This window comes from Scyliorhinus canicula, chromosome 15, assembly GCF_902713615.1.
Source record: "Scyliorhinus canicula chromosome 15, sScyCan1.1, whole genome shotgun sequence".
NCBI lineage: Eukaryota > Metazoa > Chordata > Chondrichthyes > Carcharhiniformes > Scyliorhinidae > Scyliorhinus > Scyliorhinus canicula.
This window is the reverse complement of record NC_052160.1, coordinates 107,542,920-107,562,139: the sequence shown is the minus strand read 5'-3', so window position 1 is coordinate 107,562,139 and position 19,220 is coordinate 107,542,920. Positions and strand designations below refer to the sequence as shown.

General features: G+C 41.8%; 1 protein-coding gene across 4 annotated transcripts; it reads left to right on the top strand.

Moving 5' to 3' along the window:
* Positions 1-2,468: 2,468 nt before the first annotated feature.
* ube2t (ubiquitin-conjugating enzyme E2T (putative)) lies at positions 2,469-18,546 on the top strand. 4 transcript variants are annotated; one of them, XM_038820389.1, is made up of 7 exons: positions 2,469-2,650; positions 2,934-3,057; positions 6,937-7,006; positions 8,420-8,525; positions 10,530-10,628; positions 16,427-16,516; positions 18,310-18,546. In XM_038820389.1, the coding sequence occupies exons 2-7, from the start codon at positions 2,949-2,951 to the stop codon at positions 18,427-18,429; spliced, it is 594 nt and encodes a 197-aa protein (XP_038676317.1). In that variant the 5' UTR covers positions 2,469-2,650; positions 2,934-2,948; the 3' UTR covers positions 18,430-18,546. The 4 variants fall into 4 exon arrangements, with proteins under 4 accessions (XP_038676317.1, XP_038676320.1, XP_038676319.1 ...); XM_038820390.1 differs by having other exon boundaries at positions 2,543-2,686; XM_038820392.1 differs by lacking the exon at positions 10,530-10,628.
* The last annotated feature ends 674 nt before the right edge of the window (positions 18,547-19,220 follow it).

Genomic DNA, 19,220 nt, shown 5'->3' with positions numbered 1-19,220 from the left:
TTCCTTTGTTCCCATTTATTTTATTTTATTTTTATTATTTTGCTCTGTAGACCCATAATCAGGATGTGCCTTTAAGCAGAAGACTCAAAGCGAAACAGCCTGCTTACAGGACACCGTGTTCCCAGGTCTTGTATTTTGGATAGGAGAAGCCAGATGCTTCGGCACCAAGTGGATATGAGAAACCAGTTATGGAGGGAGTGGGTTCAATTGATTAACTGGCAATCAGTGGGTTGGCCAGGGACAGAGTTCTGCCTGACAGAGTTCTGCCACGGTCAGTGATTGGTTCCTGCTATGGCTTTCTGAGAGAACTGAGCAGAAGTGTTTAGAACTTGGAAATGAAAGGAACTCTCTCTCTTTCTCCTGCTCGCTGAAGTGAAAGAATTGGTCTATTGTTCTGAAAGCAGCGAGTGTCTGGCACATCCGTGCTGTAAAGCTGAAATTCTGCTGAGTCTGCAGAGTAGGTAGACAACCTTGCCAGAGCAAACCATCTCAGGCTGAAAAGGAACAAGTACCAAAATGAAAGCTGAACTTCAGAAAGACATTGGATGGAAGTCATCCCAGTTCATCAAAAAAACCTTATACTTTTATTTATATTTTCTTTCCCTTTCCACCACCCTTTCCCCTTTGTGTTGTTTATCAGTGCGTGTGTGTGTTGAGAGTGTGGTGAATTAGGAAGGGAGAGTTGGGACAGAGGTAGTCGATAGCCAATTACATTTTCGATGTTTAGTGGGGTATTCAGCAATGATAACGCAATAGAATGTCAAGGGGAGATGGTTGGATTCTCCCTTGTTGTGGATTGTCACTGCCTGGCACTTGTGTTGCGTGAATGTTACTTGCCACTTGCAAGCCCAAGCCTGGATATTGTGCAAATCTTGCTGCATTTGGACACAGCCTGTTTCAGGATCTAAGGAATTATGAATAATGCTGAACATTGTGCAGTCATCAGCAAACATTCCCTCTTCTGACCTTATGATGCAGGGAAGGTCATTGGTGAAGCAGCTGAAATAGTTGGGCCTCAGACCCCATCCTCAGGTACATTTTAGTCAGGTTACTTTGATTCTCGGTTTGGAGCTGATTAAAGGTGTGCATATAGGGCAGCAGAGTGGCGCAGTGGTTAGCATTGCTGCCTTACGGCACTGAGGTCCCAGGTTCAATCCCGGCTCTGGGTCACTGTCCGTGTGGAGTTTGCACATTCTCCCTGTGTTTCCGTGGGTTTCGCCCCCACAATCCAAAGATGTGCAGGCTAGGTGGATTGGCCACGCTAAATTGCCCTTAATTGGAAAAAATTAATTGGGTACTCTAAATTTGTTTTTTTAAAAGGTGCTTCTATAAAGCTCTTCATAGAGGTGGGGGCAGTGGAGCAGTGCACTGACCAGCTCCAGTTCTTCAAATGCTGTTTCTGTTCTGGATTTTCTCTCCTCCTGCTCTGGCTTTTTACTACTTTAACTCTGTGTTTGCCTTCCTCTCACTCTGCATTTTTATGCTTCAGGTTTTCTCGCTCTGGATTTCCCTCTTTTTTTCTCTGGGGGTTTTCACTGCACCAGCTCTGTAATTTTCCTTTCCTCACTCTTCGTTTTCGGTGTTTTGGCTCTGGGTTTTCCCTCCATTCATTCCGGATTTATCCTCCCATCATTCCGTACTTTAGGATTTCCCGCTCTGAGTTTTCTCTCCTCCCGCTCTGGGTTTTTCAGGGTTTGTTGTGTTATGTACTCTGGGATAACACAGGCTGCAACTCGATGCAGCTTTGACCAAAAGATACTTCAGACTTTGAAGTAAGTTCAATGTGATTTATTGAACCATTAGCACAGGTCTCTATGAGTTCGACTCTCCTGCTAATATTGCTATAGTAACTCAGTCTAACTAACCAGTCTGCTCTCAGCCACGTGGTGGGTGTGATGCTTCTGATCTGCCCCTGTCCTATTCTCTAAATGTCGCCTGTGAAAAGAGACAGAGCATGTGTGCCCTGTCCTTATATATGGGTTGTGTAATGCCCCCTTGTGGTCGTGTCACCTCTGGGAGTCTTGACTGCCAATTGGTTGTGTCCTATTCTATGTGTTCATTAGCTGTATGTCTGCATGTCATGATGTCGCTGGTGCTCCCTCTAGTGTTTACTTAGTCGTAGTGTATTTACATTAACCCCTTGTGATGCATATCACCACAGGTTCAGCTCTGGGTTTTCTTTCTTCCCGCTCCAGGTTTTGACAACTCCTCTTCTGGCCTTCCGGTTCTGGGTCTTCCCTCCTCCCATTCTGGGGTTTCTCTGCCCCGGCTCTGGGTTCTCCTTCCTCCTGCTCTGGGCCTTTTATTTAAGTTCCGGCTCCGAGTGTTCCTTCCTCCCACTCTGGGTTTTTTTTTTGCTCATCCGGCTCTGGCGGTTCCCGGTTTTTCCTCACCTCGTTCTGGGTTCAAGCACCGCCCCACTCCGTGTTTTCCCTCCTCCCACCCCGGGTTCATTTTCGAGGTTCTGGCTCCTGGTTCTGCCTCCTCCCGCTCCCTGTTTTTTAAAAGCTCCGCCTCCGGGTTTTCCCTGCCCCCGCTCCGGGTCCGGGATTAAGAACTCCGGCTCCGGGATTTCTCTCCCTCCTCCCTGCAGTCGCTCCGGGCGGCGCGTTTGAATCGCCGTGACGGTTGGTGAGCGGGTGAAGCCGTGGTCAGTGTCTGAGGTGGCGGGAATCAGGGGCTAAAGGTGTGGGCGACTCTCGAGTAGACCCCCTCACCCCACCCCCCGGTGCTCCTCAACTGCCTGGGCCCAATCTTGTTTTCCCCGGAAAATACTGCTCGTTTAACCGAGCCCTTCCCACCGGACGCGGGTGCTCCCCACATTTTGATAGTTGAGCTGTTTGCTCCATTAAGCTGCAATTTCTGGCAGTCGTATTCTCAGCTGCATTCATTCATTTATTTATCTATCTATCTATTCATTTATTGCTCCGCAGGCTCCTCTCACGACCATGCAAAGAGTTTCGAGATTAAAGAAAGAAATGCAGTTGTTGGCGAGCCAGCCCCCACCAGGAATTTCCTGCTGGCTGAACAGTGACCAAATGGATGATTTGCGAGCGCGTACGTTCCTGACCTTTACTGTCTTTCACTGTGAACGGAGGTGTTGTTGCCCCCCCCCCCCCCAATTTCAAATTTCAAGAAGGCCATGACTTGTGCCACTGGTGTTGGTGGGACTTAGGGATCAATGGGTAGCACAGTGGTCAGCACTGTTGCTTCACAGCACCAGGAGCCCGGGTTCGATTCCCGGCTTGGGTCACTGTCTATGCAGCTTCTGCACGTTCTCCCCGTGTCTGCGTGGGTTTCCTCCGGGTGCCCCGGTTTCCTCCCACAAGTCCCGAAAGATGTGCTCGTTAGGTGAATTGGACATTCTGAATTCTTGCTCTGTGTACCCGAACAGGGGCCGGAGTGCGGCGACTAGAATATTTGCAGTAACTTCATTGCAGTGTTCATGTAAGCCTAATTGTGACAATAATAACGATTATTACTATGATTAAGACCTTGTGGCAGAGGTTCTGCCTGCCGCAAGGCGCTGGTCCACCAGCTGCTCCTCCGTACCAAGCTACTAGGGCTTGCTGCCGGTACGGTACTTGCTTGAGATCCAGGGGAGAGGAGAGGGAGGACCCGTACGTGGATGGGAACTCGGCAGCAAAGGAAGGTTGTGGCTCACAGCGGGTTTTGCCTTCCCCATGCACCGGGTGACTGTGTGGAGTCTGCATGTTCTCCCCGTGTCTGCGTGGGTTTCCTCCGGGTGCTCTGGTTTCCTCCCACAGTCCAAAGATGTGCAGGTTAGGTGGATTGGCCATGATCAGTTGCCCTTAGCTGTGGTTATGGGGACGGTGGGGGAGTGGGCCTGGGTGGGGTGCTGTTTTGGAGAGTTGGTGCAGACTCGATGGGCCGAGTGGCCTCCTTCCGCACTGTATGGATTCTATGATTCTACAAGTGTCTTTGAATAACCTCCACCCCTCACACTTACTGCCACGTTGCCCTAGAACCATTGAAAAGTTACGGTGCAGAAGGAGACCATTCAGTCAGCCGTGTCTGCGCTGGCCAAAAGAAAATTTAAAAAAATAAACAAGCCACTCATTTTAATACCCCTTTCCAGCATCTTGCCTGTAGCCTTGCAGGTTACAGTGCTTCAGATGCAGATCCAAGTACCTTTTTAAATGAGTTGAGCATTTTAGCCTCAACTACCAATTCAGGCAGGGGATTCGACACCCACCACTCTTTTTGGGTGAAATGTTTCTCCTCCTGTTCCATCTAATCCAGGGGTGGGCAAACTTTTCCGTGCAAGGGCCACATTCAGAAATTCACAATTCACAAAGGGCCGCATAGTATATTAAGTAAAATAATTACTTCACCCGGTTATGATTCTGGGCACCTCATATAGAACATAGAACAGTACAGCACAGAACATGCCCTTCGGCCCTCGACGTTGTGCCGAGCAATGATCACCCTACTCAAGTCAACGTATCCACCCTATACCAGTAAGTAACCCAACAGCCCCCCCCCCCCCCCATCAACCTTTTAAAAAAAAAAAATTTTTTTTTTTTTTTAATGACTTGGTGGGCCGCAGAAATACCTTTGGCGGGCCGCATGCGGCCCGTGGGCCGTAGTTTGCCCACCCCTGATCTAATCCTTCTACCAATCACTTTGAAGCTATGTCCCTATTGACCACTCAGCCTGGGGAAATTGGTCTTTGGTGTCTATCCTATCTAGGCTACCTATCCAAAATTTTATACACCTCAAATTAGGTCATGCCGCGTCCTCTTGCAAGTAAAACACCCTGAACCTATCCCATCTCACCTCTTAACTGCAATTTTCAAGCCCTGGCAACATTCTTGGAAATCTCTGCGCCCTCTCCAGAGCAATTATGTCCTTCCTGTTATGTGACTGGAACTGGACAGAAAATTCCAGCTGTGGCCAACCAGCGTTTTATAAAGTTCCAGCATAACATCTTTTCTATTATATCTCGTCCAATAAAGGAAAGCATTCTATATGCTTTCTTTACCACCTTATCCACCGGTCCAGACCGTGCGACTGGAGAGAGGGATAATCATAGGTCAAAGAGGTGTGAATTGTCTCTAGCCAGGACAGTTGGTAGGATTTCATAAGCCCAGGCCTGATGGTGGGGGGTGAATGTAATGAGACATGAATCCAAGGTCCTGGTTGAGGCTGTACTCATGTGGCAGAACATGGCTATAAGTTTCTGCTTGTCAATTCTGCGTTGTTGCGCGTCTTGAAGGCCGCCCTAGATAACGCTTACCCGAAGACCAGAGGCTGAATGCCCTTGACTGCTGAAGTATTCCCTGACTGGAAGGGAACATTCCTCCCTGGTAATCCTCTCTCCAGTCCCACCCCTGTAAAGACTTAATTACCTGCAAAGACTCTCATTCAAAATATCATCTTGCATTATTGACTTTGTCTATATAAGAGTTTGTGGAACCCACCTCTTCATTCACCTGATGAAGGAGATGCACTCCAAAAGCTAGTGACTCCAAACAAACCTGTTTGACTTTAAGCTGATGACTTACTGTCCAACACCGGCATCTCCACATCATTTAAATCAAATTCTTAATATGCACAACAAACTGCAAGGGCCCCATTGAACTCTGGAACGACATTGGAAACCACTATCCTTTTGCACCTTTGTTTACTGTTCCTGAGCCAATTTTTAATCCAACTCGCTACCTTCCCCTGTATCCCACGGGATCTTACTTTTCTGACCAGTCCACCATGTGGGACCTTGTCAGATTCCTTGCCAAGATCCATGCAGACATTGTTGCATTTCCCTTATCGATCCTCCTTGATAATTCCTCAAAAAATTTAATTAAGTTAATAAGACACAATCTTCCCCAAACAAAACCATGCTGACTATCGCTGACCAATCTTCCCTTTCTAAATGACAGTCCGTACCAGTGGTAGTGCCATGCCTCCCACCACTGACTTGATTGGAGTGGAGACAGGAAGGTGGCACAGTCCCCATCTACCACCTTCCTGTCTGTTTAAATGCCTCCACATGCCATCAGTTTTAGCACGGGGAGGGCACAAGATTCTGTCCTTCATTTACATGCAATATGACAACCAGCTTTATTCTATGCTATTGCAAAAATGTGAATTGAGTACAGAAAATACACTAAAAGGCCTTGGTGGAATATTTAGTGAATTTGATACCCTTTCAGTTTTGAGCTGATCTGAATCCAGCCTAGACTGGGTGAAATCTTTTTCCTTGAGTTCTTTTTAGATTACAAAGAGCAGTTTCTGACTGCTACCCACGGATTAACCAGAGTAAAACCGCTGCCTTTTCATTGCACCAAGCTGAAGAAAAAAACAATCAAATGCGTGGTACAGAGTTTATTGCAGTTTATTTTTATGAATTGCAGTGTGTTCACTTTCCTACTCTGATCCTTACCAACGAGCACAAGCTTCTTTGGCATTAGTGTACAGACAATCTATTCTTGATGTTAGAAAGCAATTTATAAATTGCCCTGAAGATTCACATGGCTTGATGTCTTAGAATTCAGCAATGTAGATAGAAATGCTAACATTAGCATTCTTAGTGTGGCGTATTCAAACACTTTCCTTTTCATTTCATTGACATAAGGGTATTAATCTTTTCACTGCCAATAAATAATAGCAACTTGGAGCACACCTACAATTGACTGCACTGGACAATGATCAAATTTACATGGGGATTGGAGGAAGTGGGTGATGAAGATACAGCTAATCAGTATTAATAACCCTTTGTTATTCATGTGGAACATTGCAGATTTTTATTGTTTAAAACATTTGTTCCTTTTACAGTTAAATTGTTAACAAAACTCCGTTTTCTGATTTTTAGGTGCTCTGTTTTAGACCCGAAATGTCACAGGTTTGGTTGACCCCAATTCTCAGAAAGCCCTAAGTGTAATACTTTTAACACTCTGATTTATTTTCCTCCAGAGATTTTGGGAAGTGTCGATTCACCCTATGAAGGTGGAATATTTAATCTTGAAATTGTCGTGCCTGAAAGGTACTTTAATTTCTCATGCGTATTTTGATTTTCCTATGATGATGCATACCTGCGCAATGTAACAATTCCAGCACCTTCCCTGGTTTGATAAACTAATTAAAGTGACAGTAAAGTGACAGTAATTAATGTGACCTTCCAGACATGCTGAATCCAGAAATAGTTATCACAGCATTATGTTAATCTTCTATTTATGCCATATGCTTCACTATTTCTCACCAATGTAAATATATTAATAGAAAAGTCATTTGAGATTTGCTTAAATGCTGTTGTGTGTATTGACATACTCCGAATCCAAAGAATCCTTACAGTGAAGAAGGAGGTCCATCAAGTCTGCATCAACCCTCTGAAAGAGCATTCTAACAAGACCCAATTCTTTCCCCTGTCCCCATACCCCATGTATTGATCATGGCCACTCCATTTAACTAAAGGGAAAAAAAATAACATTTTATTTAAAGGGAGAAAAATGTCAAGTTGAAGTACCTGCTCTTCAAAATGGAGCCAGTGGCTTATAAATTTGCTGCCCTTCCAGAGATTTATAATTGGGTGTCTCCGGCAATCTGGTGATATGTTTTGCAAAGGACTGTCTGAGTCCTGAAGCAGCTATGTTTCATTTCGATAGAATAAGGAGTTTGGATTTTTCTGACACCCAGTTCAAACCTGCTGAACTAGGAACAGGTTCCACTGGCTAATCAATATCTCTTTTCCCCTTTAAAATAAAATTACAATTCCACAATAATAGTATCATACTCAAAAGGTTAGCCAAATTTTGATTAAGAATATACCATGTGCTGAAATACTACAGTGGCTATCACATTTCTCAGACTCTTCCATTTTAAAAAAAAAAGTGTGATCCTAACAATTGCGGATAAATGTCTTGAACCATTTGGACCAATAGCTTCAAAATTAAAATTCTGGTGGTCACGAGTGGCCATTCTTCGCTTAGCGTGGTAGGATATTGAGGTTTGGGTATCTCATGTCCTGATTTGAGAGAGGGCAAGATGATGTGCCAGTACGCGAACCTTCATGTTTTTTTTTCTTGGTGATCCTTTCTGAGAAGTATGTTTGTGTTAACATTGGGTGAGCACAGAATAGTGTAGGACTGTGGTGTCTGTCTTCATCAGATATCTGACATTACCCTTCGGGTATATTTATCAGAATGAATTGTGTGGATGTGCAACTACGGAATATGTGAAGATCGGTATTAGTTTCTAGTATTTATGTGAGTTTTTAATGCAAGTATTTAAATAGTCCTAGAATAATGATCGATATACAGATTTAATTCAGGTTTTAATTAAGAACAATTAAACTAATATTATCCTATCTTATTTACACATAAATACAAGCCAGGAAAGTTATTTGGATGACTTAAATAATCATGTTTTGAATTAATGCTTTTTAAATGTCCTGATTCAGATATCCATTTGAACCGCCAAAAATTCGGTTTCTCACCCCGATCTATCATCCTAACATTGACACGGCAGGTAGAATCTGCCTGGACATCTTGAAACTGCCTCCAAAGGTAATTGTTTTGAGGATCGGAATCCTATTGATATTTTGCCTGAAAGTGACTGTTCCAGCAGTTCCACCACTTAGTTCATTCACTACATTTTAGAAAGGCATGTTTTTTTTCTTAATTGGCTTAGAAAAAGATACTAATGTTTTGATGTGTCATCTTTGAATTGCTATTACCTTTTTGCAACAACTTTTGCACGTGTTATGTCAAACAATTGAAATGCATGTGTTATGTCAAACAATTGAAATGCATGTGTTATGTCAAACAATTGAAATGATCAGTGATTTATAATGGTCACAATGTATGAAAACATTTCACCACACACCACATAGGCAATTTCATTAAGAACATAACTGGTGGATCCATATCCACCGTATCTGCCAACTTCTTAAAATGCCTCTTCGTATATTAAATTAGGAAATCCAATGTCCACCAACATTGAGGATCGATTCTAGCCTTTTCAGAATATCCTCATTTGCAGTGTTAGTCCATTAATCCCCAAGTAATATTTACATTCAGCAATGAAATGTGGATGATTCAATGGATTGCGAATTGCATATATAACCACTTGGATTCCTGACTGCAATCCAGTCTGAGATTTGATCTACATAATCTCCCTTATCTCTTGTGAAACTGCATGAATTTTATCTGTCACACTTGAGGGATATAGTGACTGCTTTTTACAAAGCTTGCATGCAATCAAAGCACTTTGCACCATGTCCCAAGAACAGAAATACTAAGATCCTTCAAATTGCAATTTAACCTTGAGAACATAGCAGTTCCCATACTTTGGGTTGCGACCCCTGTTAGAATTGCATTGATATCTTCTGGCACCTCTGAAATTTCTTTTCTGGCTACAAGCTCCCCTTTTCTGAGGCAGCAATGGCATTTTTGGAAAGGAGACTATCCTATCCTGCAGGACACTGGTAGGACAGTTCTGGACTCGTAGATCGATTCCGTTAAACAGCAGGATGGTGACCTGAAAGTGTTTAACAGTAGGAAATATTTTTATCAGCGAGTGGCGGGTGGGCCTGCGATCTTTAACAAAGAGGAGTAAATGGCTGCCCCAGATGTTACCATATGTGTTTACTGCCTTGATCTGAAGGCCTTTCAAAACATTTATTTTGTTTAATTTCTGTTCTATTTGTTCAATACTTTTGGGGAGAGGGAGGAGGAAATCATGCCCTTAGCACCACCTTGTGGCAGTCATGAAAACATGGATCTCTGCAGATAGGTCATCCATCAGTTTTAATTGAGCAGTTTTGGTGACAAGGACCGTCTGTTGTCTGTGCCATTCACCATAAAACTTGAACTGCTTTAGGATGGAGGTCGGCTTGCAGTTGTCATTGTTGGAGTTAAGATCATTGTGGACAAGGTTGCCATTAAAGGGAGAAAGCATTTCAATTATTGGTGCCTTTGGCACTAAAATATGACATTAGGAGTAATGTGTGCAAGATGCAACGGTACAGCTTAGCTTAACCTTAATGACAGATATCGTGGCAGCAAGTTTTATATACTTGGATTGTGACAGGCAACTTGAATCTTATGTTGCTATATTATTAATATGCATTTCCCCATCTTAGTTGAAACTGCGTTGCTCGTTTTATCAAATTATAATATGCAAAACATTGGCTAAAACATGCCATTAAAATATAGAATAGTTTTGTGCTGCTACATCCCAGTAGAGCTCCCTAGGTGTGTTTCTCTCAATTTCTCAACAATGAAAAAGTTACAGTATATTAGCTTTCTCTTCTTGATTTTTCAGTGCTTTTTAGCTGAATTGAGATAATGACTCCAACAACACGATGTTGTCCAAATTATCAATTGCACAACTATTTGATTTAGAAATGTAGTGCCTGATAGACTTCAAAAACGTCATTGATGCGGAGTAATATATTTTGAAATACGCAATATGTTTTACATGCTAATAGTAAATAATCATGTAGAAATAATATCAAATGCTTACTGCTAAAATAAATCCTATGTTAAGATGTTAACTTTGTTATTTAGGGAGCCTGGAAGCCATCTCTTAATATCTCTACTGTGCTAACCTCCATTCACTTATTGATGTCTGAACCTAATCCTGACGACCCCCTCATGGCTGATATTGTGAGTTCATTTCTTTTAAAACTCACCATTTGTTTAGATACACATGAAAGTATTGTGATAGTGAGTAGAACATGTATGATATATAAGTAAAAATAACTAATGAGTGTTGGGAAGTTATTAAATGGTTAAATTATAGTTAAATGTTTTTTTAAAGTGGAAAAGAGCAGAGTTCAGTTTACAAATAGTGACATAACTAGGAGAAAGAAATGCTAAAATAACTAAGTATTTAACAGCAGCAACCAGAAATAAGAACGGATGCATTTAATTGTATGGAAAGGACAACATCCGAGTACAAGGACAGGTTAGAATCTCTTGCCCAAATAGAAGTTTTATGTATGAATGGTATATAAGAAATAAATTGAGTGGCTTAAAAGGCTGCGATACAGCTTATGATATGACACATGGCCATTACTGAGATATAACTGGGAGCTAGCTGTACTTGGGAGCTAACTATTTTGGGTTATAGGATCTTTAGAAAGAACAGGGAAACCAAAATAAGAATATAACCTGATTGGTTAACAATACTATTCCAACCTTAGAGAGGATATAGGTAAAATAAAGAATACTGCAGAGACTGATTAGAAATGAAAAATAAGACAGCACCTAAAGCTGTAATAGAAGTTGTCTACAGGCAATCTGATGACAGCAGTTAAGTATGGGATTGTATTTGTTTGAGATTATTGGGAAGTTGTTTTAATGAAAAGATTTAATTTTCATGTTGATTTGAGAAGAACAGAATAGCCCCATCCGGAAAAGTGGTGAATTTCTTGAATACATTCAACTAGTTTTCAGGAGTAATATGTCTAGAACAGTGTTTCTCAAACTTTTATTCCCGGGACCCACATTTACCAACCAGCTGTCCTTTGCGTCCCACACAGCCCGACCTTCACGACGCACCATTTTCGTTCACCTTTAATGCGACCTGAGCCGGCTTGTTCCTCAGGATCTCACTTACTTTGGCATTCAATGTTACATTGCTGCTAAGGACTTCAGCTGATGATTTAAGTTTTCTCTGCATCCTTTGAAAAAAATCAAGCGATTTGTTCTCTAACTCGCCATGCTTCAAATGCTTTTGAAGTTTTGAGGGTTTCAAGCTCTCATTTGCCAGTACTTCCTTGCATATAACACACATGGGTTTTACATCCTGATTTACATTGGCACAATTAACAAAGTCATATCAAGAAATCATCTTTATACTGCTTTGTTCCTGATTTCAGTTTTTTTCTTAGGCTGTTTACCAGAAACCCTGGAGCTCTGTATACAGCGCTCACTAGCACTGCTTTGTCCTGCCATGGACTCTCCTGTGCAGCTCTCACCAGTAGATTCAGTTGTGAGTTCCTGGCCTGTTTGTGTCTCTGGTCCTCTCTTCCTTATAACAAAACGATCCACCTTCAGTTATTCACAGTCTTGTTGCCTTTCTTGCTCACAGCTAGAGAAAATGGAGAAATCTCTCCTCCATATCTCTTCTCTATGTACAGGGTGCGTGACGTCAGTGTACATGCCAGGTGTGTGATTTGCTCACTGCTGCCGCTTCTGGCGGGAAGACTGCTTCCTTCACATTTAGAAGCCAACCACGGCCGGTAGTCTCGATTTTAAAAAGTCGGTCGCCGTCATTGGGTGCTTCTCCCGTGATTGGGAACGCTGCGAGTGATCGCTCCCGACACCCACCTGTGAACCACCTGCGGGTTGCGACCTGCGGTTTGAAAAACCCTAGTCTAGAACTAGCAAGTGAGCTGACTGTGCAAGATTTAGTAAAGAGTGATCAGTCCAATTTAATTAATCAAATAGGAAGGAAACAATTATCTATTGGTTGTATTTATTATTTGACGAGCAACAACATAATGTAGTTAACCAAGATCCTAGATTTTACTTTAATAGGATAAGCTGGAGACTAAAAATAGCAACTGATTGAACCATTTATTGGGTGGAAATACAAATGATCCCACAAGTGTCTGTTAGTTAAACTAAGTCCATTAATTCACCTGGTTACAAGACTAGTTAGCAGTAGAAGACAAGAATATTGAGATAATGCACACATATTCAAATTGATCGGAAATGAATAATGCTGTTCCACGAAGTTGTGCACTGTTTTATTAATGAGTTAGCTCAATAGGGATTCATTTATCAAAGTTTTGATAGTGCACAGATAAGTGGCAGTTAGTGATGCTGATGGGAGCATAAACTGCAAAGAGACATTGATAGATTCCATGAGATGGCAAAAGAATTTCAAAGCAGGTAAGTTGCAAGTTTGTTCATTTTGCAACAAAAAAGATGGATTTAAGTTATTTTTAAATGATGTAAAGCCAGAAGCTGTAGAGGTTCAATGTACACTGATCACTAAAATGTTGCATTTACCTATATGAACATACAAATTGTTGACCATTTGGCTCCTTGAGCCTGCTCCGCCATTCATTAAGATCATGGCTGAACTTTTTATTTAAAAAAAAATTTTTTTTAAGAGTACCCAATTCTTTTTGTTTTTACAATTAAGGGGCCAATTTACCTACCCTGCACATCTTTGGGTTGTGGGGGTGAGACGGACGCAGACATGGGGCCGGGATCGAACCCAGGTCCTCAGCGCTGTGAGGCAGCAGTGCTAACCAAAGATCATGGCTGATCTGATTGCAACCTCAACTCCACATTCCCACTTGTCCCTAATAACCTTTTGGCCCTATACTTAACAAGAATCTATCTACCTCTACCTTGAAAATATTCAAAGACTCTGCTTTCACTGTCTTTTGAGGAACATAGTTCCAAAAACTCACTACCCTCGGAGAGAAAATTTCTCCTCATCTGTCATAAATGGTTGCCCCATATTTTTTAACACATTGATTGTCTGGGATCTTGGATGCACATGCAAAGCTGTAACGTGATGTTGTGACCATGTGCACAGCTAGACATCGCCCCATAGTGGTTCCTACTCTCCATCTGTGTCATGCAGAGCTGTGGACTTAGCAAGCACTTGGAATATTGGCCTTAATATCTAGAAGTTAGAGTATTGAGGGAAGAATACTTTGCTACAGCTTTACAAATGGAAGATCAAATATACTGTGTACAATTTGGGCATTGCACCAAGTGGAATCACCAAAACGTCCCTCGAGCTCAAAAGGGTCAATTTGAGAAGAGATTATGGGCACGATTTTAAATCTGGTTTTGGGCATGTCTGAGAAATACCCCACTATTCAATGGCACTTTGCTGTTTTTTTTGGCCTTGATGGGGAATACCCTGTCGAGGCCACACTTGCATCATTTCCTCCACTGACAAGCTCAGCTCACTAGTGCAAGAAGAGTATTTGTGGATCGGGTGCCATTTTAAAAGGCAACCCCTATCTTTTGACTCCTCCTCCTCCCCTGACAGTGCCCCAGCCAGCCTAACAGTGCCATCTGGGCATCCTGGCAGTTCCTGGGTGCCAGCTGGAGTGCCAGGGTACCACCCTGCCCAGAGTCCTGCCACCTGGTGTCTCCAATGGTCTGGGAGCCTCTTTTCTCTCTCCTCTCTCTTTCTCCTCTCTCTCTCTCCCCCCCCCAACCTCTCAGTTGTCAGTATGACTGGTCCACGTTGGTGTGGACAAGTACTAAACTGTTCCCGGTCAAGGCCTCGTTGGTGAGGCAGTTAGTTCCTGGGCCCTGGGAAAATACGGTGCAGACGTATTTAAATTAGCTTAATAGCTCATTTAAATATGTTGACCTGGATCGCACCCAGTGAGGCCGAGATCCAGATCGCAGCATCTCGCAAGGTTTGGTTGAATCTCGCGAGATGTCTCTGGCACTGCGAAGTGCGTGACCAAGTCAATTCACCAAGTCAAGAGCGATGAGGCTGCCAAGTGCTGCCCTATATAAACTAACCATGTTTTCCCTGGAAAATAGAGGTTTAACAGCGATTTAATTGAGGGGTGCGAATTTGGAAAGGCATTGATAAGGTAGAAAGATAAAAACGTTCTGTGATTAGGGAGTCCAGCACAAGGCAAATATAACTGTAAAACCGGTGTTAGGTCATTGAGGAGAGATTTGGAAAACATTCATTCACATGTTGCCCATGAGAATGGTAGATACTGACTCAATAACTGAGATCAATAATCTTTGCATGTGCTATTAAGGAGCCAATGTGGTCGAATCAAGTTAGGTTACACATAACCTATGATCTTGTTAAATAGTAGACTAGGGCAGAGGGCTGAATTTCTGCTCTTCCCATAATGAACACTTGCAGGACAGAATTTTGCACTCTGCACAGTGCTGGCTGGGCTGTGAAAACTGGCATTTTCCAGATTCCCTGACACTGCACAGAAAATCTGGGGACCTGGTTTTCACCATCATGCTGGCGGGGTGGAGTCTGATAGAACTGGAAATGTTGACTTCAACATTTCCATAGAGCATCCCGATCTACATTAAAACAACCCCCCACGCACACACACACAGGCATCGGGGCAACCCCTCACCACACGTAAGGGGAACCGTCCTCCATGGGGCTCCTCACAGACCCACCCCTGGCCTGCCCTCTGACAGTGACATCCTGGGATAGATTGTAAATGCTGGCCAAATCAGCGATGCCCACATCCTGTGAAAAGATTTTAAAAATTCATTATTTAAATCAAAATATAGTTCAGAAAGTCTAAAATGGTTATTCCTTTCATTTCAGCTGCGATTTTAAACGTTTTTGGAAGATATGTGTAAATGGGTCAGTTACTGAATTGTTATGCTTGAGTAAAATGCTAGTGGAACTGCTCCTGCAAGGTTGTTACATCAGAATTGCATAATTGACTGAAAACACATGCAGAAAAGTCCACACATTAAATATGCAAAATAATTTTCTTGTTACATTATCAGCAAACATGAAATTTATCAGTCTGGGTCCCTTTTGAAAATTAGATAATTCACATCTGTGAGTGTACTCCATTGAACATATTTTATGAAACCTAACTTTCATGAATTTATTTATCTCATTTGAAAATGGCTCTAAAAGGAGTAATTTATACATTTTTATTTAACTTAATAAATGTTGTAAATTAGTTGTGTGTTTTCAATTCTGAATTTTCAAGTTGTGATATTAACTTTGGGAAAAGTGGTGTGACATGAGTAGGAAGAAATGTTAGTTTGCTGGGAATTTTCCCCATTTGATATGTCACAGACGACCTCTAGTGTTCGAAGCGGATATTACACAGACCTGTGCAAAAGAAGTAGTTGAAGGTTTGTGTTGTATCCTCAACAGTGAGTGATACAAAAGTGCACATCTGACCTATAATTTACTCCAGATAGCACAAAACACATTTTCATTTTAAAATTGTTATCTTAATTCATGTTGAGCAAAATAAATGTGAGTGAGCAAAAAGATGCATGATTCTATGCAATTCCTACAAATTTTGGTCGACTTCATAAATTGTTCAACCTTTCCTTTTTCAGATCTTTGTGACTTTAGCTATTATAAGAAATTTTAAGCAACTTCATTGACCTGTGCTGGATTTTGACATTTTAAAGTTTATTTGTATCTGTAAGCTTTTCCCTAACTCAAAGTTTCATTTTTATTATCTATAAATTTAGCTTTATACTGTGGTTGGCTTGTATTGACGCAGTAAAGAGAATGGAGTTACTTATTCTGATTGCAAAAAGTCTTATTTGGTATATTGTTTGCTGCAACCCACCAATGCTTTTATTTTTAGCTGGAGAGAAGCAGAAACCAAAAGGCAAAGATCCCTGTTTGCATTGAATGTGTTTCTGTACTTTTTTTCTGTTATACTTCAAATTAGTAAAAATGTCTTCTGAATAGAATTATCCATCTAATATAGTTTTCCCCCCCACCCCAGTCATCTGAATTTAAATACAACAGGCAGTCATTTTTGGAAAACGCCAAACAATGGACGTTAAAACATGCAAGACAAACAAAAAAGGATGAGGTATGTTTAAACCTAATTTGCAGGAGTAGTGGGGGTGGTAAAATGCATAACTTTGTACTGCTAGAGTGTGCCAATCCTGCTTTGTATCTAACTGCTGAATGCACAAAGACATTTTTCCTTGAATGGCTGCTCTTTCTTTCTTTCCTGTCGAGTTGTGGACTGGAAGTTGGTGAATTCGTGTGCAGAGAATCAATTGTACCGCTATGGTTTACATCAGATAAAATGAAGAATGCAATTCATAAAACATTAAATGAAAATCTCACCATCTTGTTTAATGAAAAGGGATTTGACTTGTAGGCTAGTCTAAACCATTGGTCCTACCTTTGCCTTGAACCAACAAATTTAAACTTAAACATAAATTGACTTACTTGCTCACTAGCAAAATTGAGATCCTAATCCTGGTCTTGTCAGACTAGAGTGCAAGATTAGTGCCTAGTTTGTGTTTGATATTACTTTAGCTGGCACCTGTCAACTCAGTGTTACTGAATTTGTGAAGGGTGAGGAGTCGGCCAAAGTGCCTGTTCCTGCCTTGCATTTATTGACCTTGGCTGAAAAGATGTTGAGCAAGGGCATGATCAGGATAAGATTAATGTTTTGCATAATTGAATAGACTATCATTTGCCTATCAAGTTGATCACATGAATGGCTATATGAACAATTAATAGCAATAAAGACTGATTCCTGTAAAATTGTCACTACCTCCAGGATGCAAGACGGAAGATGTTGAGAAAATAAGAGTAAAATGAACACATTATATAACGCTCTTAGATTCACAGTTCTAGCCTAAAAAATCATGGTACATTCCTTTTGTTAAAACACCTCCCACCTTGGTGTTGATCTTTTACGACTGCATATTGTGAATCTGATACTAGTACACTTGTTTGAAATCCGCCAACAACTGTACAGTTAGACCAATTCTTTGTTGATTTCAACAGTATCTCAAAGCACCCCCACTGACCCTACCAACACTCGTTCCCAATAAAAGTTTTGCAGATTCATGCTGCTAAATATTGATCCTAAACTTGTATGTTTCAATACCCATCTAATATATGGCCATTGTTAATGCTATCTAAACATGCTGTCTGGCCAAGAAAGGGAACACATTTATTTGTACTTGTGCTGGAAACGGTATAGGGAACCTTCACTAGATCAGTCCTTGGGATAAGATGATATGAGAGGCGTAGTAAATTGGGCCTAGATTCTCGAGTTCAGAAGGATGTGAGGTGATCTAATTGAAAATGCAAAACTCTGAAGATGCTGGATAGGATTCTGAAAGATTGTTTCTGCTAGTCAGGGAATCTAAAACACAGGCACAGTGTCAGAATACAGGGCTGCTTGCTTAGGACTGGGCTGAGGAGACATAACTTCACTCAAAAGAGTTGTGAAGCTGTGGAATAAGCAGTATTGCTTAATGTTTCAATTTACATGTGCCCAAGTTTGAATTTTGTTTAAAGTGCCCAATTATTTCTTTTCCAATTGAGGGGCAATTTAGCGTGACCAATCCACCTACCCTGCACATCTTTGGGTTGTGGGGGTGAAACCCACGCAGTCACGGGGAGAATGTACAAACTCCACACGGACAGTGATCCAGGGCCGTGATTCGAACTCGGGTCCTCAGCGCCGTAGGCTGCAGTGCTATCCACTGTGGCACCGTGCTGCCCCTGTTTCAATTTACATGTGCCCGAGTATGATACGTTTCAATTTATATGTGCCAAAGTATGAAATGATCAGATTAATTGAGAAGTGTAACTTTAGGTCCAAACAGATGACTTGCAAACTCTTTCTTATTTTAGATATCTGGTTGCCTAAACGAGAATCAAAGCCAGGTTGAAGAAGCTGTAACTAAGGATCTGCCAGTATTGAGAAAAAGGTCTGCCTGTGATTCTGAAAATGGCAAGAGGTTTTGTTTATAAATAGTGTGGTACTTTTGTATTTAGATGTTGATTTTTAATGTTTTTGTAAATTTCCTGTAAAGCTGTTGCATTTAAGGTTTAATAAAATATAGCTGTTGGCTATGGCAATAAATCACCTGTAAAGTGCTTGCATAGAAACAGGAGTTGAATAATTCATGTTTTTCTTTCCGCAGGTGCTACGCTACCTGATCTGCTCAGTATTTCCAACATTCTGTTTTTATTTCAGATTTCCAGCATCAGCAGTATTTTGCTTTTGTATTCAGACTGGCCGCCTTCTGTAGTTTAAATTTCAATGGTTCTGTATGGAGGTGCTCAATTGTGGTAGTAGGGGGGTAAAGTTACCCCATCATAGGGCAGCTGGTTACTGCAGTTGAGGTAAGCCAGACAGGGCCTCTCAGTCTACCTGGAGCTCTGGCCCGATTCCTGTTGTGCTGTCAAGAGTCCACCTCCAGGTAGCTACACTGTTTCCCCAATGCCTCCGGGGACCTGGACTAGGTTCCAGTCAGCTTCTGACAATTGGATTTAATAGGCCATTAACAAGACCGATTGCCGCCTGCCGCTTGTGAGTGTAAGCCTGACAGCTCCCAATCCTGAAGAAGGAAGTTGGCCTTGGGGTTGATTGGAGCTGAGGAATGCACATGCCAGCTAGCGGCACAACATTCCACATCTGCCTTCCTCTGTGCCAGCCCTCATTGAGGCCTAAAAATTTAGCTGATAAAGTCTTGTTACAACCAGGAACATAGTCTTACTGTAATTTGAAGAGTGCAAAAGCTTTCAGGACAGAAATAGGC